General features: G+C 36.2%; 1 protein-coding gene across 6 annotated transcripts in view; it reads right to left on the reverse strand.

The window, feature by feature from the left end:
* LOC140150449 (RNA-binding motif, single-stranded-interacting protein 2-like) overlaps positions 1-23048 on the reverse strand; it is a 435798-nt gene that overhangs the window by 21954 nt on the left and 390796 nt on the right. For 4 of the 6 annotated variants that reach the window (XM_072172466.1, XM_072172461.1, XM_072172467.1 and 1 more), the window contains exons 9-11: positions 13093-13253; positions 10328-10398; positions 2891-3059 (exon numbers count right to left, since the gene is read on the reverse strand). In XM_072172466.1, coding sequence (XP_072028567.1) covers positions 2891-3059; positions 10328-10398; positions 13093-13253 — 401 coding nt within the window. The remainder of the gene's footprint in view (positions 1-2890; positions 3060-10327; positions 10399-13092; positions 13254-23048) is intronic. The other 2 variants (XM_072172464.1, XM_072172465.1) reach the window with 1 other exon arrangement.

Below are 23048 nucleotides of genomic sequence, written 5' to 3' on the forward strand. Positions count from 1 at the left end.
CTGCAAAACAAAATAAGAGAACAAGAACACTTGTAAATGTTGGCGTTGGAACAATAGTTGGAAGAATTAGGATAATGTCTGGATATCTGTAATCCCAACTGCATGATTTGGCTCTTGGAAGAAGTGGACCGACTCCTGTATCTACTATATAGTACTCAGAAGGTACAAGGTAAAATGCAATACATGAATATATTATATTGTAAATGTTAGGGTTGGAACAATAGTTGGAAGAATTAAGGCAAATCTTAGTCCGGGTAATGTCTGGATATCTGCAATCCAACTGCATGATTTGACTCTTGGAAGAAGTGGACTGACTGTATCTACTATATAGCACTCTTATAGTACATGGCAAAATGCAATACATGAATATATTATAACATTAACAATTAAAAAGTCAACACTGACAGAATCTAGAGGTCCTGAGTTCGATCCCGTTCAAGGAATTTGAAAGGTATGGAATACAACATGATTTTATCTTATCTGCTTGTGATAGTACTCCCCATTTTTAAATGAGAATAAAGATATGCAGTAGAATGCTAAATAAAGATATGCAGTAGAATGCTAAATCAGTCTGTGCAGATCCACTATGTAAGAGTTTAGCAATTTTTTAGCTAACAGCAATATTCTTTTTTTGGATAATGATTCGCTGAAGTTTGATATTAATTTACATTCATGAGAATTCAAGATTTCTTCTATACAATTAAAAAACAATGGATAAAAACACTACATTTTTTGTTGCCAGTAATTTTTGTAGCATAAAAGAAGGCAGTGTATTAATAGTCTTTCAGACGAAAAGATGTTACTTTACAGAAAGATGGTCCTATCCATCTCGGCAAATATCCTGGAGGCAAGCCGGTGCATCGTTGACTATTGGACATAAATAACTGCGGTTATTCTTGCTGTATAGCTGAATGGATACTTGGCAGACTAATCAATATGACTCCCAATTTTTTTTAACCCCATGAGAACTACCTGCCTATTGGTCAAAAAGAAATTTTCATTATCAATTGGACCAATCAGCAACATTGTTATAATAATTTCACCACACAAAAAAATTGGGTGAATTGTTTGCAAAGCTCCATTCTGATTGGTGATTAAACTGAAGATATCATGTAATTGACCAATCAGAGGCAATGTTAGATCGGCAGGTAGTGCTCAGGGGGTTAAGTAAGTGGCCTAATCATCAATGTTGCTGTGTCATGATTTTTTTTTTGCAGACGATATTAATTAAGCTTTAACATCAGGGCAAATAATAAGTTTTAGTTTAATTTGTGAATGCTCAGTTAATTGTGAATCACAAAGCATTCACACCTCGCATGTCCACCATACCCACACCGCACAAATGCGTACATACAGAAAAATCGCACCAACTGAACTCTGCTGCATTAAAGTAAACTCTCCCTCATGCATAAAGCACGATCAGTCAACTCTCCCTTTTGCCTAAAGCACGTCAGTAAACTCTCCCTTGTGCCTAAAGCACTCCAGCCAGCAGCAGACGATGTCTGTCTGGTCACCTGGATTTTAAGACACTCCAAAATAACACAATTTCAGTAAACAAATATCACTAACCTACACACCCTAATGTACTCTGCAAATTTGACCCGAGGATGAGTTTGCAAACCAAAATCACTCACTGTCGGGTACCGTGTTTACTGATACATTAACTTTTGTGAACCGTGCACTATGGTATTGGCATATTGTGTATCCATAAGTCTACCCAGACAAGTGTGTCGATTAGTATTTTTTACACTTTGCAGACAACATGTCGTTCCGGGCGGGAAAAAAAAGGTAGTCAACAGCAGACTTGAATATATATATGCTAAAGCATCAAATCCCATATAGCCGACTTTTTTTTTTTAGTATTTGTGGCTTTCTCTCAAGAGCATCAACCTATATAAGTGCAATTAAAGACAGTGGCTTTTAGCGGTTAAATGAACTTGTTTACTAATTTGTCACAATTGCAGTTGCGGTCAAAAAAGGGAGATTTTTTTTCCTCAAATATCATCTGCTTTATGCAAATGAGACAATTAGTCAGACATTGTGTGCTAACGAGATGAGCTGCGACTCATTTGTGGTATTACCTTGCGAGCAATGACCCCCATCACAATCACCCTTGAGTGGTGAGATGAAATCATGCCTGGGAAAAATATGTTACCCCACAAGCACTACTACCTTTCTTAATAAGCTTGTCACTGATTGGTTAATTGCATGATATAATCATCTCACTAACCAATCAAAATAGAGCTTAATCCCGTTCAGCTTTAAATACCGACTATTCTTACCATATCTCCAATTGGCTCAATACATGATTAAGTTTTCTTTGTAACCAATCAAAATAGCTCTTATTAATTTCAAGCCCTAAATGCCACACCCAAAATATCAAAATATTACCAGGTCTCTCTATTTAGGCCTACAAAATAGTCATATTGCCCTTTTCCAACCAACCAAAATTTTAAAAATAGGCTAAAAATAGTTTGATGTACAAATGAATACCAGCCCTATTTTCTGATTTTAATACTTTTTTGGGGGCAAAATGTTATTACTGTTATAATGCAACTTTATGTCTAAATTGACATTTTTAAACAGTTCAAAACCATCAGTGTAAACCACGCTAAGGAACAGCTTCTTACCAGCATGTACATGACATGCATACTAGGTCTGACCAAGCTATGGAGGCTCGTTAGGTATTGCCCGGCATTAGTATCGTTGGGGTGGTCAAATGGCGGGTGATTGACGGTAAAAATATCAACTGGTAATCAATGAACTGTCTAGAATTTATGTATGAGTAATATATTACAAAAACAAACCCAACATTGACCAGGTTGTATGTCAAACATCCCCTGTTTCGTAACTCAGACCTATTAATAATCTTGCGTCGGGGAAAACCTACCCATTTCTAGCGGCGCCATAAATACCATCGTATTGTAACTGACTAGCTTCGGCTGCTGTTCTTGTCCACTGTGTGGTGCCTTGTTGGACCTGTTGTTGCTGTTTGTTATATTGGTTGCGTTTTTTGACACCACCGTCAGCAAATTTGCATAGTAAAGGTTCCAGTTGTCCTGCAAGATAAAAATGAGAAAAAGAAATTGCTTTCAGAAATATTTCTTCTTTAAATACCTTTCAGCTTCTTTGAACTTCAGCAGAACCAATTTAAGAAGAAATTGAAAACATTGCTCTGCTCATGAAATTATTCCTTTTGATCACACTGAAGGGTTTTGTCACTTCCACAGTGACTTACGGATATTTGCTTGTAATTTACATCTGCTGGTTTTGCCAATGAACAAAAGCATTTAATGTTAGTAAGTTTTTTTATAATTTCACAAAATGACTTTTTATAATTTATTACGACAATTTGTAGACAGATTAACCTTATGAAAGAGAATTATGGTTTCCTAGTTAGGACAATTAACACTTGCTTTCAATTCTTTACATTTATAAGGCCCCCATTCAACATCCTGTAAACCGAATTTAGTGTAATATTTTAGCCAAAAAGTAATTAGTAAAGGGAGCTTATTTTATACTTAAAACTCTATCCATGCGGATGTCGACTGCAGACGACAAGTTTCAATTGTTTTTAATTCAAAAATTTCAAAATTGTACATTTTCATGACCATATTTGGAATCAGCATGAAAAATGCATTAAAATGAGTACAAACAAGTAGTATTTGGTTCAGTGGTTCTTGAGATAACTCTTGGTATTTTGAGAAAATATCTCATAACTTGTGACTTTTTATGTTGAAGACTATGGTTAGCATGCAGAGCATTAATAACTCTGCGATACTCTTCTGAAATTGATGCTGAAAGCAGGCCCGTAAGCAGGCATCCCCCCCCCCCCCAAATTTGGACAAGTATACAAAAAGTCCCAAAGTTTCATAAAAATCAGGTTTTTTACGCTTTTTTGGACAAAAAGGTCTACATTTTGGGAAGAAATTCCACTTTTCACAAAATTGCCCCCCCCCTCCCCTTGGAAAAAAAGTCCACTTTTTCAAAATGAGCACCCCCAAATGAAATCCTGCGTATGGGCCTGGCTGAAAGGCCCTTTCAGATTTCGCTACTCCGTATCTGACCATGTCCTTTATAAGGGCAATGGTGGGAACTCTCTCTCCATCTCTCAAAGCAGCCTCCCCATCTGTAAATCAAAGAAGTGCAGTATTATTTTCCTGCTTTAGTTCTAAATCCAACAGCACGGATCCAGCCAATATTGGATTTATTATAAGCTCTGAGCTGCTTTATGACCCTCGTCACACACGATTAATTTACTGCATCATCAGTCTGTTTGATGATTATAAAAACTTGCCAAGCATAAATGATATTTCCTGATATCGACACGAGTCAACAAACTTGCTGAGTCAGCGATTCTTGACTATGATCAACTCATGCTTGTCCAGTTTTGTTACTACAAATACATTCACTAATCATCAGATACTAAGGCAGAGCATGCAGCAAACAATTTCATTGTGTCATAATTTGTCCAACAAAAAATTTATCTCAAAAACAGAAAATCTAGGTCAGTCAGGCCAAAGAACAGTTTTTCATTGCCGTATGACTGAATTAACAGTGTAAGCTTATCTCCATTTTATCTGTGTATCAATTTGCTTTTTCTTTGCTTGCCTTTTTACACTTTTTGTTGATTGCAGAGGTGTCAATATTTTCCAGATACCTGTAATTATTTCCTGACCCTATTTTCCCCAATTTTGTACCCTACTTAAAAGCTGTTCTGATCCCACCCCTTACACATTTCTTCCCTAAAATGACTTGTCATGTGTATGTCGAGGGTTGAGAGCCAGAAAGCCTCAACTCACAATCACCTGCTCCCACCAAATGAGCATAAAGTTGCCAGGGCACTATAGAAGATACAGTTCATTAATCGTGACAAAATTCAATAGAAAACACTGTGGACATTGTGGAGGAAATACTGCCTTTTGATTGAAGACCAAAGCAAGGAGCCAACTTTATGCTCATTTTGTAAGAGCTGGAGTTACGACTTTCTGGTTCTGAACCCTTGATGTGTTAAACTTTCTATTAAAACCTCAAATCAAATTGCTGCCAAGTATTTCAGTTTTCAATTCAATTCCAGAAAGTAAATTTGCTTTTAAAGACAACAGAAATCACAAAATCTATAAAAAATCCAATTATCAGGCAGAATAAGGTGAATTGGATGTCAGGAGTCATTTTGTCCAGTTTTAGCCATTTACCTAGAAAACTGTGGCCTACTTATTAATATTAATACATTGATTTTAATGAAATGAGTCAAGGAAGCAAATAATCGCTTTAATATTTGCAGTTCCTGAATTAAGGCCAATATAATATGTTAAAACCAAAAGTTTTGAGCATTTTCCCCCCTCCTGAAAAAAACATGCATATGAGGAAGAAATGGCATCCCTTGTATCAAGACTTGGAATCTCCTTTATAGAACCCATATGCCAGCTATTCTCTTGTGAGTCAGCTTTGTTTGTCTCGATAGTTTAGCGCAAACACTGCTAGGTCATTCTCTACTCCGACCCGTCTTAAGCCAACGGATCTCACTTTAACAGCAATTACATCTCGATAAAACAAGCAGGAAGGATATAAGTGCTTTGCAATTATCATGCAATTATCACTTTTTTGCATTCAGTGAATAAATTGAATCGACTATTGTGAAGTATTCCATGCGTCCAATGAGCTAAATTGGTAATACTACTTGACCTCATGATATTAACTCTCTCCACGCGGGTGTCGACTGCAGACGAAAAATTTCAATTTCATTTGTCAAAAATTTCAGAATTGTAAATTTTTATGACCATATTTGTAATCAGTAGGAAAAATGCATTAAAATGAGTACAAACAAGCCTAGTATTGGTTCAGTGGTCCTTAAGATAGCTCTTGAAATTTTAAGAAAATGTCTCAAAACTTTGACTTTTCATGTTGAAGCCAATATGGCTAGCACGCAGAGCATTAAAAAATGATAGATGTCCATTTTTAGGCATGACAACAGCTATTCTGTTAGACAAATTTTAAAAGGAAATTGTCAAATGCTTCATGCTTGATCACTCCCCCCCCCTCAACTATTAATTGAAAGGCACTTGCTATATCCCATTGTAACAGTTTAAGAATAATAGGTTACTTATTCTATATACCACTTGTTATTTCACCTTCAAGAGGAGTCCAATGGAAATGTATATTTCTGATATTATTCGCCTTCAAAAAGTGTCACATGAAAATGAACATTTTTGCCGTTGGATATTTTTGACGCTTATCACCTCGTGCACTCAAACTGCACTGGTAGTCTGGGCAAGCGCACTTCGAAATTTGCATAGCTGATGAAGTTCGCTAACATCCAGCATGGCTCAGACAAAATATTTTTCCATTGAACAGTCTATAATATCGAATTGATTAATTCGAATTAAACAATTCGTTGATGTTAGCACTGGGTAGTAGCCATTACTGCCAGTAGACAGGAAATCTAGAAAGTTGACCTCAACGCTGTAGGTGGTCTTCCTGTGCTTTTGAATGGGACAGCAGTAACCTTGGCCAATTGTTAGACCAAAATTTTGGATTTTTCAGATTTGTTTTTAAGTTTGTGAGAGCATAACAAGACTATCCGTCGATGGATTTTTATTTTTGTCGGTAAATATTTTTAAAATTAAGTTTCTCATAACATATTAAAAAGGTAGAGACCCCTCCTTTATAATAAATCAGCTAGGTAAGTTTCGAGTAACCTTGGTGAAAATGATCAAAAAAGTGCCTATTCTTTTGTGTGTTTTCGGTCATCACCTGTCACTTGGTAGTCTTGTAACATGTCTAATGGCGCTGCCCATGGCCACTCGATAAATTGTTTAATTCGAATTAATCAATTCGATATTATAGACTGTTGAATGATCATTTTACAACAACAATTTGGCACATGCATATAAGATTGTGCTGTAAGACAATTTGGCAGTGCATATTTTGCTAAATTCAGTACTAAAAATTAAATGTGACTCTCAACTTTACATGAAAAACTTACCAATTGGTGAAAAACTATGAGTTTGACAGTTTAATTTACTTAAATTTTGTGATTCCATGTTCTGAGTGGCGAAATTCACTCAAAAGAGCGATGAAAAAAATTGCTGCAACTTCCATATTTATCAGAAAAAAATTAAACAAAAATTAACCGTTTTTGAGAAAATCTCAAAATTTGATTTCACTTTACTGACTCAAGGAAGGTATATATAGACTATAGCTGCAGTATTCCCGTTCTAGGACTGAGCGACTTGAAAGCATTGAACAGTACCGGTACATGTTCATTGACAGGAATAGTGTTTGCTATTGTTCCAGTGCAGCTTATTGATAATGTTAGAGGATAATATATCAGTAGTTAAGGGCCATACAGACTCAAATATTCAACATAGAATATTTGTTCAACAAGTATTTGTTATTCAATCTATTTTAATTCATTTTTATCATCTAATGAATGTTTGTTAATGGAAAATCATTTATATTTTGATTTTGAATGTCTCTTGGAGATATATCAAGAATTTTATGTCAATAACCACTCGTTAGAAGTTAAACATGATTAGATATATCCATGCTGCTATGATTAGATATATCGTGGAAATAGATTAAATAAAAAAGATGTATTGCATCAAATATTCTACGACAAATAATAAGTATGTCACTGCCCATATGAAACAGTACTAAAACTACATACCAGTCACAGATTTATATAAAACTACAGATAATCCACAAAGTTGCTAACTTTTGCCTTTTTGCTGGTACCCATTTATGCACCTGGGTGATGTGATACACATGGAGGCAAAGAGCTTCACATAAATGCTCAACACCAACGCTCTGCAGGGTCTATTGTTATATTGTTTACGATTAGAGCGCTGACATATTGGAAAATGTTGCCAATCAATATTCATGAGAGTGTACATTCAACGTCCAGTTTGCGAAATTGGGTGAGTTGTGTTTGGTAGGTGTGAAATATATCTGACTGGGCGTTTTAATTACGTAACGAATAAAGGCATTGACATCGTCGAATGGCTGCCCAGTGCTGTTATGTGTTTAGTTATTATATAGGCCTAATAATTAAATGTATTCATCATTCCTTTCTTTTCCCTTCTCTGTACTTATTTTTTCCTAGGCCTACATTTTATCACTCCCTCGCTCTCATTGTCCCTCTCACCCTCCCTCTCTCATTCCCATCATTTTCCTTATATTTCTATTTATCTACTTGCCTTTATTATCCCTTCCTCCAGCCCTCTCTCATTCTCCATATCCCCTCCTCCCCTCTCCCCCCTCCCAAGACTTCTCACAGAGGTGGATCTGTCCCTCCCCAACCCCCTCCCCTCTTTGGGTACGCCACTATTTCTATACCAATCTCCTTCTTAAAATAACATTAAATGGAAATTTCTTAAAAACAACCTTTATAGGCCTATACTTATACTTACATGTATACGTATAGCGATTACCATTATAGTGTAATATAGATATATGGACTGGAAATGGCAGCCTTCATACATTCTAATGTGTAATCGATCACCAAGAGCATTCAATTTATTTAAATGAAACACCTATCGTCAGGTGGGTGGTAAAGATGATTGCATCGACAGCTAAAGCCTCCTTATTAGCTACTTGCGGTTCGCCATTATGCACTATGTGCGGGAGAGCCTCGAACTGGCAGCATACATGAATGGGAATTGAACTAGTCATAACGTTCTGTGTAAGGTTACATAATTCTTCCTTTCATGTATGCTGCCAGTTCGAGGCTCTCCCGCACATAGTGCATAATGGATGAACTGCAAGTAAGTATGTAATAGTCTTCAGACCCACACAAGCACACATTTGGGATACATTGAGTACAATGGTACCACTTTACACATGACTGCCCTTACACATGACTGTAGTGTGGTCACTTATTGATACTCGCCTGTTGTGTAGAGCGTTAATATGATGCGGATCAGTGACCAATTTAATGGCGGAACCCCTTTATTCGAACCAATGGTACCACTTTTATGAATAGCCTGTCGCAACTTCTAATCGGCATCAAACGAACAAAAGATTATATAATCTATTGCGACTCTATTTCTATTTAAAAGCTCTTTGCTCAACACTACATGTATGGCACCACCAGGATGTGAACTCACAACCTTGCAAGATCATGAAACAATGCCTGTAGTGTGCACCACAGTGCTCTCACTAACAAGTCCCACAGTTTTCCAAAGTGCAATCATATCAAATACCTTTAACATGACCATCTAGGGACACTCGACATTGTGTAATTTGCCGGGCATGCATGTGCAATAGAACAGTCAGTCCTCATGAAAATATGAGAAGCTACAATCCTGGTGGAAATTTATTGCCACGCCAGTATTAGTGTTCAAAGCATGCAAACGCCAGAGCTAAGTATGTGATAGTTCCACATTATCTATGTATATTTGCAAATGAACGTTCAGCTTATACCCCACCATTTTCAATGTTAGGAGACTATAATGTAGAAATGATGGGCAAATCAACATTGCAATAGAGGAGCGGGGAAGGGTGTTGGCCAAATAACGCTTTGGTGTGGCAACCTTTTTCGCAAGGGTTGTAGGCCTGTACAGAAACCAGAGAAACTTTGTAGATTATCGTAGTTTCTATATCTATTTCTGATCCCACCATACAATTTCTTTGTAGTTATCTCATATGGACAAACTGCAGAAAACTTTAAACCATCCTTTTGTATTATACTGCCTGTAGAGGGCGATGTTATCAAAGTTTTGCAGAGCATAACCACTTTCGCCATGAGAATAATCTAAACACTACTTGATTATTTTACTTACCGGGAAAGTTTTTGAGGAACTTCCTCGTCGTCAGCCGATCTTGTTAGCTCTGATGTTTTTCTTGGAAATGGCTACAGACCAACCTGATCAGATGACGTCACACTAGATGATGTCACAAATATCGCAAAAAAATTCCTGCCCCTGGTGCCGCTGGGTTTGATCATCTTGTCGCATACAGGATCTAGTGCCAATCCTGTGTCATCTGAACAGGTTGGTTTCTAGCCATTTCCAAGAAAAACATAAAACTAACAACATTGGCTGACAAAGAGGAAAATCCTCGAAAGTGCTCCCGGTAAGTGAAATAAACAAGTAGTGTTGAAGACTAATTGAAATTATTCTCATTTTATTACCACTAAGACATGAATCTTCAATTTTACGCTTTTGCCATGGTTGCTACCTGCACTCAGTAAATCGTGTAAAGGATTTCACAAGTTACATAAGGGTATATATTAATAGGGGTGGTTTATAGAAATCTGCTATTCGTCCGTATGCGGAAACCAAAACATTTCACTGTTGCTACATTGAGTGATTCATTGAATACGTACCGTACTCACCTGGTAAATAAAATCCATTAAATTTGGTTATGACTTCTTCACACTTTTCCTTGGATTCCATCCTGCAATCGGACAAAAACAAAATGGAGAAATCAAGTTATTAACATGGGTCGAAAGAAGATCTTCTGAAGTAGGGGCAAATTATTTTGAAATTGCCCCTGGTTCATGTGTCTTTGTTTTGAACCAAGTGGCAATTTCACATAAACCTGAGGCAAGGCGAATGTAAAGCAAAAGTGAATACTATGCTGTTATGAAGATGATCGTGCCTTAGTAACTTGGGACAATTTTCAATAAAAAGTTGCACTTGGTTGATTAAGATTTCCATGGGAACCAAGGGCATTTGCACTTAGCAGGGGCTTCATTACCCATTGCTCCAGCTTATTTTGAACCCTGGTTATTAATACACACTTTCCAATAATGGTACATTGATGAAGTAATCACTCAAACAGTTGGAACTTCTCACTAGCCAACATGAATTGAGGGCTTTACATAGGTTAAAAAACATGTTCATGCAAATGTTTTCTAGTCAGACTGAAGTCGCCAAGTATTTGTAGAACTGGGGCCCGAGCATTGATGAAGATCTCAGCACCGCTGGATTTAGATGTGTTTGTTGACTTGGAACTTTTGCTGTGTTCAAGGAGTTATGCCAACACAGCGTTAAATTTTATAGGCCTTAATGGTGTCTGACATGTAACTTAGAACCTTACATCCACCATACAGGATTGTCACACATAGGAATCAAAGAGCGTCAAACATCTTACAGTAATTTTCATTGTCACAAATCATACATGATCAAATACAAAGGTTTGCACATATATACAGCGCTTAGTCTATCAGCAAACAAGTAATACAAGTCTGCAAGGTGTAAGCATTTATCAGCAATCTTGCAATACAAGTCTGGCAGGTATATGGTGAACCGATCCGGAGGTACATTATTTTCCCCTCTACGAGTGACATGCAAACATGGCCATGCCTACCTTCTCATGAGTTAATTCATTACACCTCACACACACCATACACATGATGCCATGCACCCCAATCCCTTACTGAGAATATAAGTCAACAAGAGTAGGCCTAAACCAAGTAAGTAATCAGTAGCCCCTTTCTGTCGTTACTGATGGACATTTTCGATATAAATTCATTTTCACACAGTTTCCATTCTTTTAAACTCGTGTGAAAATAAAAACATGTGAATCTGTTCATCTAGTGTGTAAATCTGTGTAAACTTGAAATTAGCGACATGTAAAACATTATCAAAACATTTACTGCAGCACAAAAAAATGAATCCTGCAAAAACTACCACTTTTACGGTAATTCCAAATCCATCTCCACTCAGTCAATGTGGCATCGTAAGTAACCAAGAGTCCCTTTAACATCCTGCTCACATTTGGGGCCACGTAGTAAACGTTGTAACTCAAGCATACACAACGCATCTTTATTTACACACTAAGAGAGTCCCTAGCTTATTCATCGATATACTTGGGAACACTTTGAACTTCATACACGCTGCATTGCGATTCTAATCATGTTCTAATAATATTTCCCCCATGAATTGCCATGATTCCTGGATCTTGTGTGCATTTTGCAAAAGTCACACTAACTCAAATGTGAGCGAAACATAATTGATTTCATTTTTTGTGGCGTGGTACACACTGTCATAGTTACCATTCGAAATATAATAATGCCACATGAAAGCTCAATTTAAGTATGACAATCACATTACAGCACTGGAAGACCCGAATTTGTCTAATTTCAGACCCGTTTATCAACAAGAGATGTAAATGTTTACTGAGGAAATGACTTAACACATAGGCCCCTTCATCTTTCTTCATGAATAGTCATTCAGACAGGACTTCATCTGTATCATTGGGGAACGATGGGGGCCTATTCAGTAAGTGATCCCCATCGTCAACATGGATATTACCATTCGAGCATAGAACTGAAGTACGAATAATGTCACTGTGAGTTTAAAACTCTTACAAGTCAACCAAGGACATGCTATGACATCCACTTGAATTTCAATGCTAAATAAATTTGTTTGTCCGATGCTTGAGAATTTCAAAAAGGGGCAACACCCAGGTTTTGTCAACTATATGCTAGACTTTTGTAATTGCAAATTTGCATCTATACTTAGTGTACAGTGAACTGAATATGTTGCTTGAGTTAAAATGATACTAAACAATGCTTCCAAATTCTGTCAGTTTAAAAAGATCATGATAGAGAATTTTTTTATTATCATCCAAAACATAAAGCACTCCATTGTCTCAGAAGTTAGTTAGGATTTGCCTCCCCCCCCTCCAAAAAAAAAAAAAAAATTGGAAAATTTGAGGGAGAACATCACTAGTGGTTGCTGATGATGACCTCTCTGCAATATTGGGATTTCAAAATGGTAATGCATTCATTTGACCCTGAAGTCTTTACATAATAGCACAAATGAACGCAGAATGTCCAAATGCAGGAAAATGGAACCCCTTATGCTGAATAAGCCATGGAACATCCCATACCCATAAGTTGATGCACATTTGGGCAGTGTATCTGAAGGGCGTAGTCACTTTGTACTGCATCGTGCGCTGGAGGAAGCAAAGCAAAGCTTGAAGTTCCTCTGGACAAGTAACTAGGTGCTCATTGTCCTGGTCTATCTGTATGAAACTCAGGGAGCTAATCCTGGCTGTGATGGTTATTCTATCTGCAGGATGATTAGGTATTGCACTAATCGGCACATAGTTCTCATGGAGTTAAATATATTTATCACTCACCTTGCAAATCCAACTCCTCTACTTAGCTGTGTGTTGCTATCTCTCAATATTCTAGTACTGATGACTTGGCCGTATGGGGCTAACATCTCCTCCAAATGCTTCTCATCAAAATGCTTGGGTAGGTTGGATAAGTATAGGTTTGTTGGGTCTTGTTCTTGTGCCTGCACGGAAAACAAGAAGAAAAAAAGCATGTTAAGCAAATTGGATAGACCGTACAGATTTTATGATATGGTAGCACTGCATCTCCTACCAATATTTGTTTTGCCGCATGTTTACAAACGGTAGTGACATTGGTTGCAGTATTGGGCTATTCCAAAAAATAGCTGCACACCCCCTATAGAGGAGTTCGGTTTTCCAGACTATTTGTCCAGTCGTGATTGTTGGAAATCCAGACTTTTAAAGTGTCCAAAGGCAAAAAAATCCAGCAGAAAAATAGTCGAAAGTCAGGAATCCTGAATTTGAGAGCTTATTTTAGACATTTCCGTGATTTTTCCTTCATTTAGTTGGATTTCCAAGCTTTTTCAATGGGCAACCGGAATTCCAGTTGTTTTCATAAAGCAGACTTGGAAATCCAGATATTTCTTTGATACGGTGTGCATTTATTTTCTGGAATAGCCCATTGAATCCCGCCAACTAACTGAATACCACAGAGGGTGTAAATACACACACATACAAGAGCGGTTTGTCAGCACACTTGCGGTGCAACCCCGTGCAACCACATAAATATACTGACATCACTACAAAACTCCAACTGAAAGTTATAGATTTGTTTGGTAGGTCTTGTTCTTGCAACTAGAAAGAAAAGAAAAGGGAAACAATTGAACAGGATGGTTATGTAGACATTTTTATGATTGTACGGCATCTCTTCCAAAATGCCTGGGTATAATGTTTCACAAGCATAGGTTTGATCATACCCATAGATATGGGTTTTATGACTACATAGCACCTCCTCCAAATTACATGCATAGATGAAGGTACGATTTGTTGTGCATGGATTTTGAAATATTTGAGTATTATGTAAGTTGTATCTTTTTATTTATAACAAGTGTTTTCTGGTAAAAAATAACTTCATAAACAATTCTGATGAATCTATTTCTACTACATGCAGTTTTGGAATGGTAATTTTGAATGATAAATCATACATGTCAATTTATTTTGCATGGCATCACAATTGAACATATCGATATTGATCTTAACCCAGCATGTCTAAACACTTAGCTAACTCCAAATGAGCAAGGATAATCCTGCCATTTATAAGGATAACTGTAGCTAAGAAAACACAATGAAAGCATTAAGTTTTTTTTAAACTAAGAAGAAAATACCCACGCAGATCAAAGCACAAAAACACTGCAATGAATCATTCATCAGCCAGAGCGCCAACTAACACGGTACCGGGGGTTCGTTAATTCCCTAGTTTGCGACTGAAGAGTGATTAATATGGGCTAATTATTCCACCATCTTGGATTGCGCATACACTGGAGAGGTTATACTGTGGTTAGCATTGGGTGAATGGCTTCTTGTGAACACCGTTCATTTTGCTTACAGATCGCCGTACAACTGTTTAAGTGATTGACTCTTTACTCCTTTAGTATGTAATTTTCTCACTTGTCTCAGTAGAATACTAGACTGATTTTAAGACCAGAGAAAATATCTTACTTTGCCCAGCATCCTTTGCACATGATACGTCACTTCACTTCATCAAATTACACTCATATTACATTTGTACAGGTTCTCTTTGTTTTCATTTTGAGAATAGACTGGCTAAACATGATTTTGCAACAACAAAAAAAGTTGCTGAGGAGAACGCCTCAAAATTTTTTTTAAATTCTGGTTTTTACACGATTGTAATGTACTTTTTAGTCAATGAAGATACTCTGCAAAAATCAAGACTTTAGGTGCTGTAGTTTTGTCAAAATCCAAGATTTTGAATAAAACGATGGAACCGGCGTTTTATTATTACGATGGAAATATTAGTCAAACATGTATGCCATGTATGCACAGTACGTACACGGCGTGCGGGATACACATACACACACACCCCGAGGATCGTACCGTATTACAACCGCGTGAGTAACATGCATGGGCGCTAGTAGTAAATTCCAAATTTTCTATGCTTTACCTCACTTGTTCGGCTCAAAATTAAAAGGGACATATCTGACAGTAAAAGCTAACATTTTATGGAAAATAAATACTAATCTATTTTTACAGGAATGTTATAGTATGGCTTTAACCTAAAGTCTAATCATTTCAGACAAAATGTCAGACAAATAGTCACGAAATAAACATAATTTGCAAGATTTGGATGTGCTTTGTTCATAGAGACCTGCCTTTCGTCACTATAAACTTATGTTGCACTGGATAGCAAATCAGTGCCGAACATTGAAATGCAATGTGGGAAATGTCATATATCTTCAAGACTATCCTATAATTGAAGACCGAATTAAAAAGACTAGTTTGCGTATGACGTCCTGTCAATCAAGACCAAAAATGCCATACTGCGCAGGTCAGCAACCAATCACACGCGCATTTGTCATGACGTCAGATGCAAATTAGTCTTTTTAATTCGGTCTTTAATTATAATCTGAAAGGATTGAAGAAATCTTATCCGTCCATTCCAATAAATTAGGTGGTTTTGTGGTAGGCCTATATAACAAAGCAAAGGTTGTGACATAAACACAAGAGAGTAGAAATGAATGTAAGTTTGCTAAAATTTAACATTATGTTTGTGACCCTAATCGTAACTGTGATCCCTAACCCACAGGCGTATAAACTATAAAATGCTCCAAAACACTGAAATATATACTCTTGATTACTCAAACTACTGCAAAGTGACAGCAAAGTCTCTTAAATGTTCTTCATGCTGGTGTCGAATGCCGACGACGAGTTTCAATTTTTTTCCCAATTCAAAAATTTTAGAATTGTAAATAGTTGTGACCATATTTGGCAACAGCATGAAAAATGCATTAAAATGAGTACAAACAAGCTTAGTATTGGTTCAGTGGTTCTTGAGATAGCTCTTGATATTTAAAAAAAATATCTCAAAACTTGGAAATTTTTACGTTGAAGCCTATAGCTTCCGCCTATGGCTAGTATGTAGAAAATTAATATTTTGACATGACATATTAATTACTCTGCTATCTTCAGTAGATAGCAGATAAACACACTTTCAATGAATCCTACTTCACATTTTCAACAAGTTTCTTTTGTCGTGTTATTGTGAAAATAATTTAAGTATATTACTAGTATAATACTTCTTCAAAATATAACCCATTGAGACAAGAATAGCTCATGTATATGCATATCATTAATATTTTGACATAATAATTTCTCTGCTATCTTCAGTAGATAGCAGCTATACACACTTTCAATGGATCCTACTTCACATTTTCAACAAGTTTCTTTCTACTATCTTCAGTAGATAGCAGAAAAACACACTTTCAATGGATCCTACTTCACACATTTTCAGCAAGTTTCTTTCCTCATGTTATTGAGAAAATAAGTAAGTATTACTATTATACTTCTTTAAAATATAACCCATTAAGACAAGGAAAGCTCATGTAGTCTAGACTATCACTTGATGCGGCAGATGTGCCATACTTCATCTCCCAATCTCTGTCTCTTGTCATGCCCATTTGTCTCTTGTCATGCCCATATTCCATGTAAAATACACACCACCCCTGTGGAAGATTTTGGAAATATCTACCATAGGGGGAGTATGATTTTCAAATGGAATGATCACATTAGCAGCTCCATTTTGAAACTCACCCTCCCTCCCTTTCTCATAGGGTGTATGAAATTCAAATAGAGCTGCCTAGTGTGTTCATTCCATTTGAAATTCATCCTCCCCCTGTGGCAGATATTTTCAAAATCTTCCACGGGGGTATAGTGTTGATTTCAAATAGAATAGCCCATTGTCTCTCCATCTCAGTAATAGAAAGACTCATTTAAATAATTCCTCCTCTCTTTAAAAAAAAATGCTGAATATACTGTTTTCATGTCTTCTCCTTGCTCTTTTTCATCTTTTGCATGCTCGATTTCTGCATTGGGTTATTCCAGTTGAAATCCACACTCCCCCTGTAGAAGATTTTGGAAATATCTTCCACAGGTGGAGTATGTTTTTCAAATGTAATTGGTCAGAGTTAATCATTTTGAAACCCATACTCCTCCTGTATTATGGCTTTACCTATATCTTCCACAACTGGAGTGAGTATTTCAAAATGGAAGTAACCCAACTGTCTTTTTTATTTGAAACTCATACTCCCTCTGTGGAAGACTTTAACTAAATCTTCCACAGGGGTAGTGTGAATTTCAAATGGAATAGCCCATTTACCGTTTAGTGTCTGTGTGTGGGCTGTGCGTACAAGTGTATTTGTGTCTTTAACAGTGTTCCCATCCCTTTTCCAAATATTAGTATCATCATGATTATTGCCACCAATTTTGTATCTCCTCTTGTGTGATTTATTGCCATCGGTAGTGATGAAGGAAGGCTGCCAGACTCTAACAGAAATAATCACTCAGCCTTTCAGCAACTTCTTCTAGCAATCGATATATCCACTGGAAATTCTGAGTACTATAAACTGCCTATCAAATCTCTCATATATATTTCATTATTTGTAAATTTATCACCATTTATATTTTCGGGGCTTTGTTTACCATGGTTACAAGAGAGGTGATTATTGTAATTTTATAACGGGAACGTTTTGCAGGTGAAGTATTGCCATGAATTCTGCTGCATTTTTTACTGCACAAAATTGCTGTAATAAATATGTTACTGGGGGTTTCATGAAAATATCTTGCACTCAATAAGTGAACTTTTTTCATTCAAACTGGTCTGGCACAAAGTGTGTTAAAATATTACATTAAGTTAGTTCTAGCATTCGATTAATGAGGATATGCCAAGCAATATAGCACCTCAATTGCTCAATTATTCTTTGGACAGATAAATTACTTTGTGGGATAGGCTCTTACAATGGGAGTTAGTAACAATTTAGTAAGTTTTAGTGGGTTCCCTGTCGGACAAGTTTTGAACTGAATAAGTTTTCTGCAGGTTCGTATGCCACTAAAAACTTACTAATTATAAATTAATTTATTCCATACCATACTTAATGTTATTCAAGCTATTGTTGGTATAAACTTCATGCAAATATATAATGTTTGCGACAAGAGTTTTCAATCCCATCCCAGTTTGGTTCTTTTGGTTTCCCCTACCTTCATATCTACTCCATCAAGTGTTAACATTTAAAACTAAGTAGTGCATAACCAACAGCAACATGACTAAACACACTTAGCAGACGACAATAAGCTTTTACGATTCCGTGTTTAACTTGTGTGATTTTCTAGTCAATTATCTTCTCTCTTTTTCAATACAGGAAATAGCTACAAATTCTATCCATCTTGTTTCTGCGTCGTTTATACATGGGCTGATTGCGTACCTAGTCAATCTGAATGCTCATTGCTCCTTGCTCAATTTCCGCATCACCAAATTAACCGTACAAAATGCCAATCTCCTGCTACACAGTTCCTAAACCCCAATCACTGCTACTAATATAGGATGACCTTACTTGTTTCTGGGTATCAAATCTCATACTCAATAATGTGAGGTTAATCTATGGTAAGTGTGTATCATGAACTTTGTCACAGGAAGTGATGCTACATTGGCTAATAGCAATATATTTGAAAAGCACAGTATATGTGGTATAGACGAAGAAGATGCTTTACGAAATCCTCTTGATTTTGGTATGCCACTGGAGAACACCAATGATACAAGATTTGCGTGCATGCAATACTAAGTGTGGAATCAATGACTGCTAAATTCGCACAAGATCCCTATAATAATCACAACATTACATGTCATTGGTGTACAATCATAACATCGCTGCACCATCATACCCCATCAGCTCGCTAGGATCCACAACATGCTCATCTATCAGGGCAGAGTTCTTTCATCCCAATAAATTTGTACATTATTTAAATGACCTTTGAAAATTTGGGTACAAAAACTCATACTCTGCAACTTGAGTTCAAATATTGCACTATGATTGTTTAATTGAGGTTATACAACTATGGCATTGGGATGAGGCCATTGCAGTCCATAGTGTCTCCAGCTTGTCGTTGCCAACAAGCCTACGACGGTATTAGGTTACTCGCAATAAAAACGATACCAATTTTAAATGCATAATTAATCACCGACATAGGTAAGCTTATGAAAAATTTATTTCCTGCTGAATAAAACACTATCAAGATTGCCAATGGTATACCGGTACATTTCAACTTTGAAAAAGTAAAAAAAAGTTAATGCCGCTTGAAAAATTATATATTTTACAGTAGCAACCATGAATGTTTAATTTAGTTCTGTTCAAACAATTTTCAGTAATTATTAATGTTTGATATTTCTGTTTGAACAAAATATTATATTTTTGTTTCAGTTCAAATATAGCTATTATTTGTTTTTTCTGTTTTAAGCAGTTTTAGGCAAATGTAACTATTTGATTTTTCTGTTTATAATAAAGTTTAAACTCAATTAAGTTTTGTTTGAAATTTAAGGTTATTTAGATACTCAATTTGTATCTGATGAAATCGCGTTGGAAAAACATTGCAGTAAATCTCACATTACATACAAATCAATATAATTTGTTCATATACATACAAGGCTCCAAGCTAATAAAATCAGAATCATTCTACAGAAATAAACTTGTCATGATTTCCATTGTTGGGTTACAAAAATATTGATTTTACAATATCCACTGTTTATTTGGCAAATTAAATTTGGATGATAATTGACATTTTCCACAATATGCCAGCCGAATTTGAAAATGGAAAAAAATTGCAAAATATGAAAAGAAAAGAAAAAAAAATGATATGACAATCGCAGTAATATTAATGTTTTGTGGAACAAGTCAATACTTTTACCTGTCACTAAAGATGCTGACCAACCAATTAATACTAAATGTGAAGTTAACAAAAAACAGTGATGACGATCGTGCAGAATTATTAATGTTTTGTGGATAAAGAAAATGGCACTTACACTTTTGTCCGTCAACGAGAAACTGACCATTCAGATGAAATTAAAATTTTGAATCCGTTATAAAATACAAGTACCATATCTAAAGCTAAACAAATACTCAATAAAACTGCTAAAAGCGACATCTGATTAAGATATGGACAAATTGTATGTGATGAAAAAAGATCAGTAATCATACTCTAACTATATACAAAATTACAATTTTACACAATTGCAGGAAAGTTGTTAATTTTCTTACAATATCAATTCTGACAAATGCATTAATTTGTTTGCACAAATTTGTAAGAATAAATGTTTCAAGCAGCATCAAATCTTGATTTTGATCATAAAAGCAAACCCTTTCTCATCTAGATTGATTCTTTATATAACTTTTATAAGGACCATCCTTTCAAGAGAGCAAGAGGGATTGCACTCCTCCAGCTCTCCTTAATGACCTGCATGCTAGCCATAGGCTTTAACATAAAAAGTCCCAGTTTGGAGATACTTTCTCAAAATATCAAGAGTTATCTTAAGAACCACTGAACCAAAACTAGGCTTGTTTGTACTCATTTTAATGCATTTTCATGCTGATTTTAAATATGGTCATGAAAATTTAAAATTCTAAAATTGTTGAATTTTTGAGAAATTTTTTTAACTTGGAAAGAGTTGAGCTCCATAATTATTAACACTACTTTCGGGCTCTGTTGCTATTAGTATACTATCCAGAGAGGTTGCGTCAGCCTCGCGCTGACGCGCTCAATTCAGAACGCCTCACGCTTAGCGCTCGCTAAGTCCGTGAGGGCCACAGACTGCGGCTACATAATTATATGAGAGTGATTTTCAGCTCCTAGAGGAATTGGTGCAAATAGCTCTTCTAAACCGCTCTTTATAGCAATTATGCAGATCTTTACCTCATTTAAAAAGACAGTCAATTACACTCCTTCCTTTTTGATGAAACTGTTCTACACATAACCGGGTCAAATGAATTGCGTTTGAAAAGATTGAAAATTACGCAGAATTGGTAAACTGGGTGAAATTACTTCTTAGGCAGTAAGAATAGAGATTTGAGCACCTATAAATAGTTAATTTCGCACAATTAGCACAGAAAATACCATTGTATAAATGCATTGAATTGCTCATAAAAAGATAACAAATTTTGTGGCATATCGTGGGATTTCACACTGCGAAAATCATGGGGCCCTGCTCATGACCTGAACTTGTTCATGAGCACCGTATCACCAGCAGGGAACGAGATGGGTATCATGAACTAATCAATACACCATGTTCAGATCCAGGTTCTCTAATATAAAGCACACAGAATGTTCAATCCAAGATGGTGTAAGTGTATAGTGATAACATAGCACTTATAACCTTCTTGCATACAGGTGCGGGGATGTAACCTCCCCAAGATGATATCATGGTAATTTCAGGTAACTGATCCACCAAAGTTTTTTAATTTAGACAAAAACTAGGTCCCCTTGTATCTAACGGCAAACATGACATATTCTAGCGTGCGATGCTATACGAGGCATGTTAGGAAACATTAATTTGCGATTTACTATTCTTGCCTGTTTAAAGATGCTTGCTCAGATCGGCACCCTCGTCCATACACTTTACCCAATCAAAATACAGACTTTGGTATCAGGTTAAAGCTCCTATTTTTCTCATAACCAGAGTAAAATTTTAGGCTTGGAATATGTTTTGTTTAGACGGTATAAACAAAACATGATCCAATACTCATGAACTGTTCTATGGGCCAGCCACAAGGATATTTGTTTCTAAAATCCAAATTGTTGGAGCAATTCAAATTTTAAAAATCTGGAATAGGGGGTGCATGGGTTTCAACTGGAATAGCCCATTTGCCCTGAGGGGGATCTATGCCACTTTGATGACCCCTTTTCACAAGCTCCTCTGCCACTCCCAAGGCTCCCTACATTTCATTCAGTTGCAGCTCTTTTGCTGCACTTTTTGCAATTCCCTGAAAAAATGAGAAATTGTTATGCTCAACTTATAACAATTTTGCTACATGGCAGCAGCAAGCACCATTCTCAAACAATAGGTCTATATACATGTGGTGGTGGTAGGGGGGTTCCAGGGGTTCCAAAGGCCCAATTTGTGGATTTATAATTTGCATGACTCTATTGTTTGGAAGAAAATAAGTTCCTGAGACTTTTATTTGAAAATCTAAGCAGCCATTCCCAAGATTTTTAATCAATGGATGTATATATATGAGCTACAATACCCTAATAATAGATGTAACAAATTTGCTCTTGCAACAAATTCTTTAAAAAACAAAACAAGATCTTTTGCATACATTTAATACACTACGGAACTTGGTAACGAGATACAAATTCATGATGTTTTGGAGTAGTTTTAAATCACACACTAATGGAAAAATACTTAGATACACACTGACAGTGGCTTGTTGAAGCTGTCTGGCGCAATTTGGTTTTGACTTATCAGTGCCACTTAAACAGAAGAAATTCTATCATCAAAATTATATTTAAAGGAAAAACAGGTATTATCCATCTTAACTTCTTAAATGTGTTTGATGTTTGTAATTGTGTAATCAAAATTATGACATCCAAGAACTCAGCTGAATATGAATTTAGTTAAGCAAAATAACATTTATTTTGAGAAAAAAAAACCCATTTATCATATAATTCTCAAACATTCTCATCTGCCAGTCTGAAGTTCATGAATCTATAGTGCACAGTACACTTCTGGAATGAACATTGACATCTTGGGTACACAAACTCATACTCCATAATTTAGAGTCAATTTTGCAGCAATGGCTGTTGAATTAGGATTATTGAACTATGCAAGTAGAGATGAGACATTTTGAGCTCAATAAGTGTCTGACTGACATGATTTAATTCATCTGAACTAGTTTTTATGTTTCCTTAAGCACTTCTATTCTACCAGCTATTCCATTTAAAACCCACACACCCCCTAC

The sequence above is a fragment of the Amphiura filiformis genome, chromosome 4 (assembly GCF_039555335.1).
Source record: "Amphiura filiformis chromosome 4, Afil_fr2py, whole genome shotgun sequence".
Lineage (NCBI taxonomy): Eukaryota > Metazoa > Echinodermata > Ophiuroidea > Amphilepidida > Amphiuridae > Amphiura > Amphiura filiformis.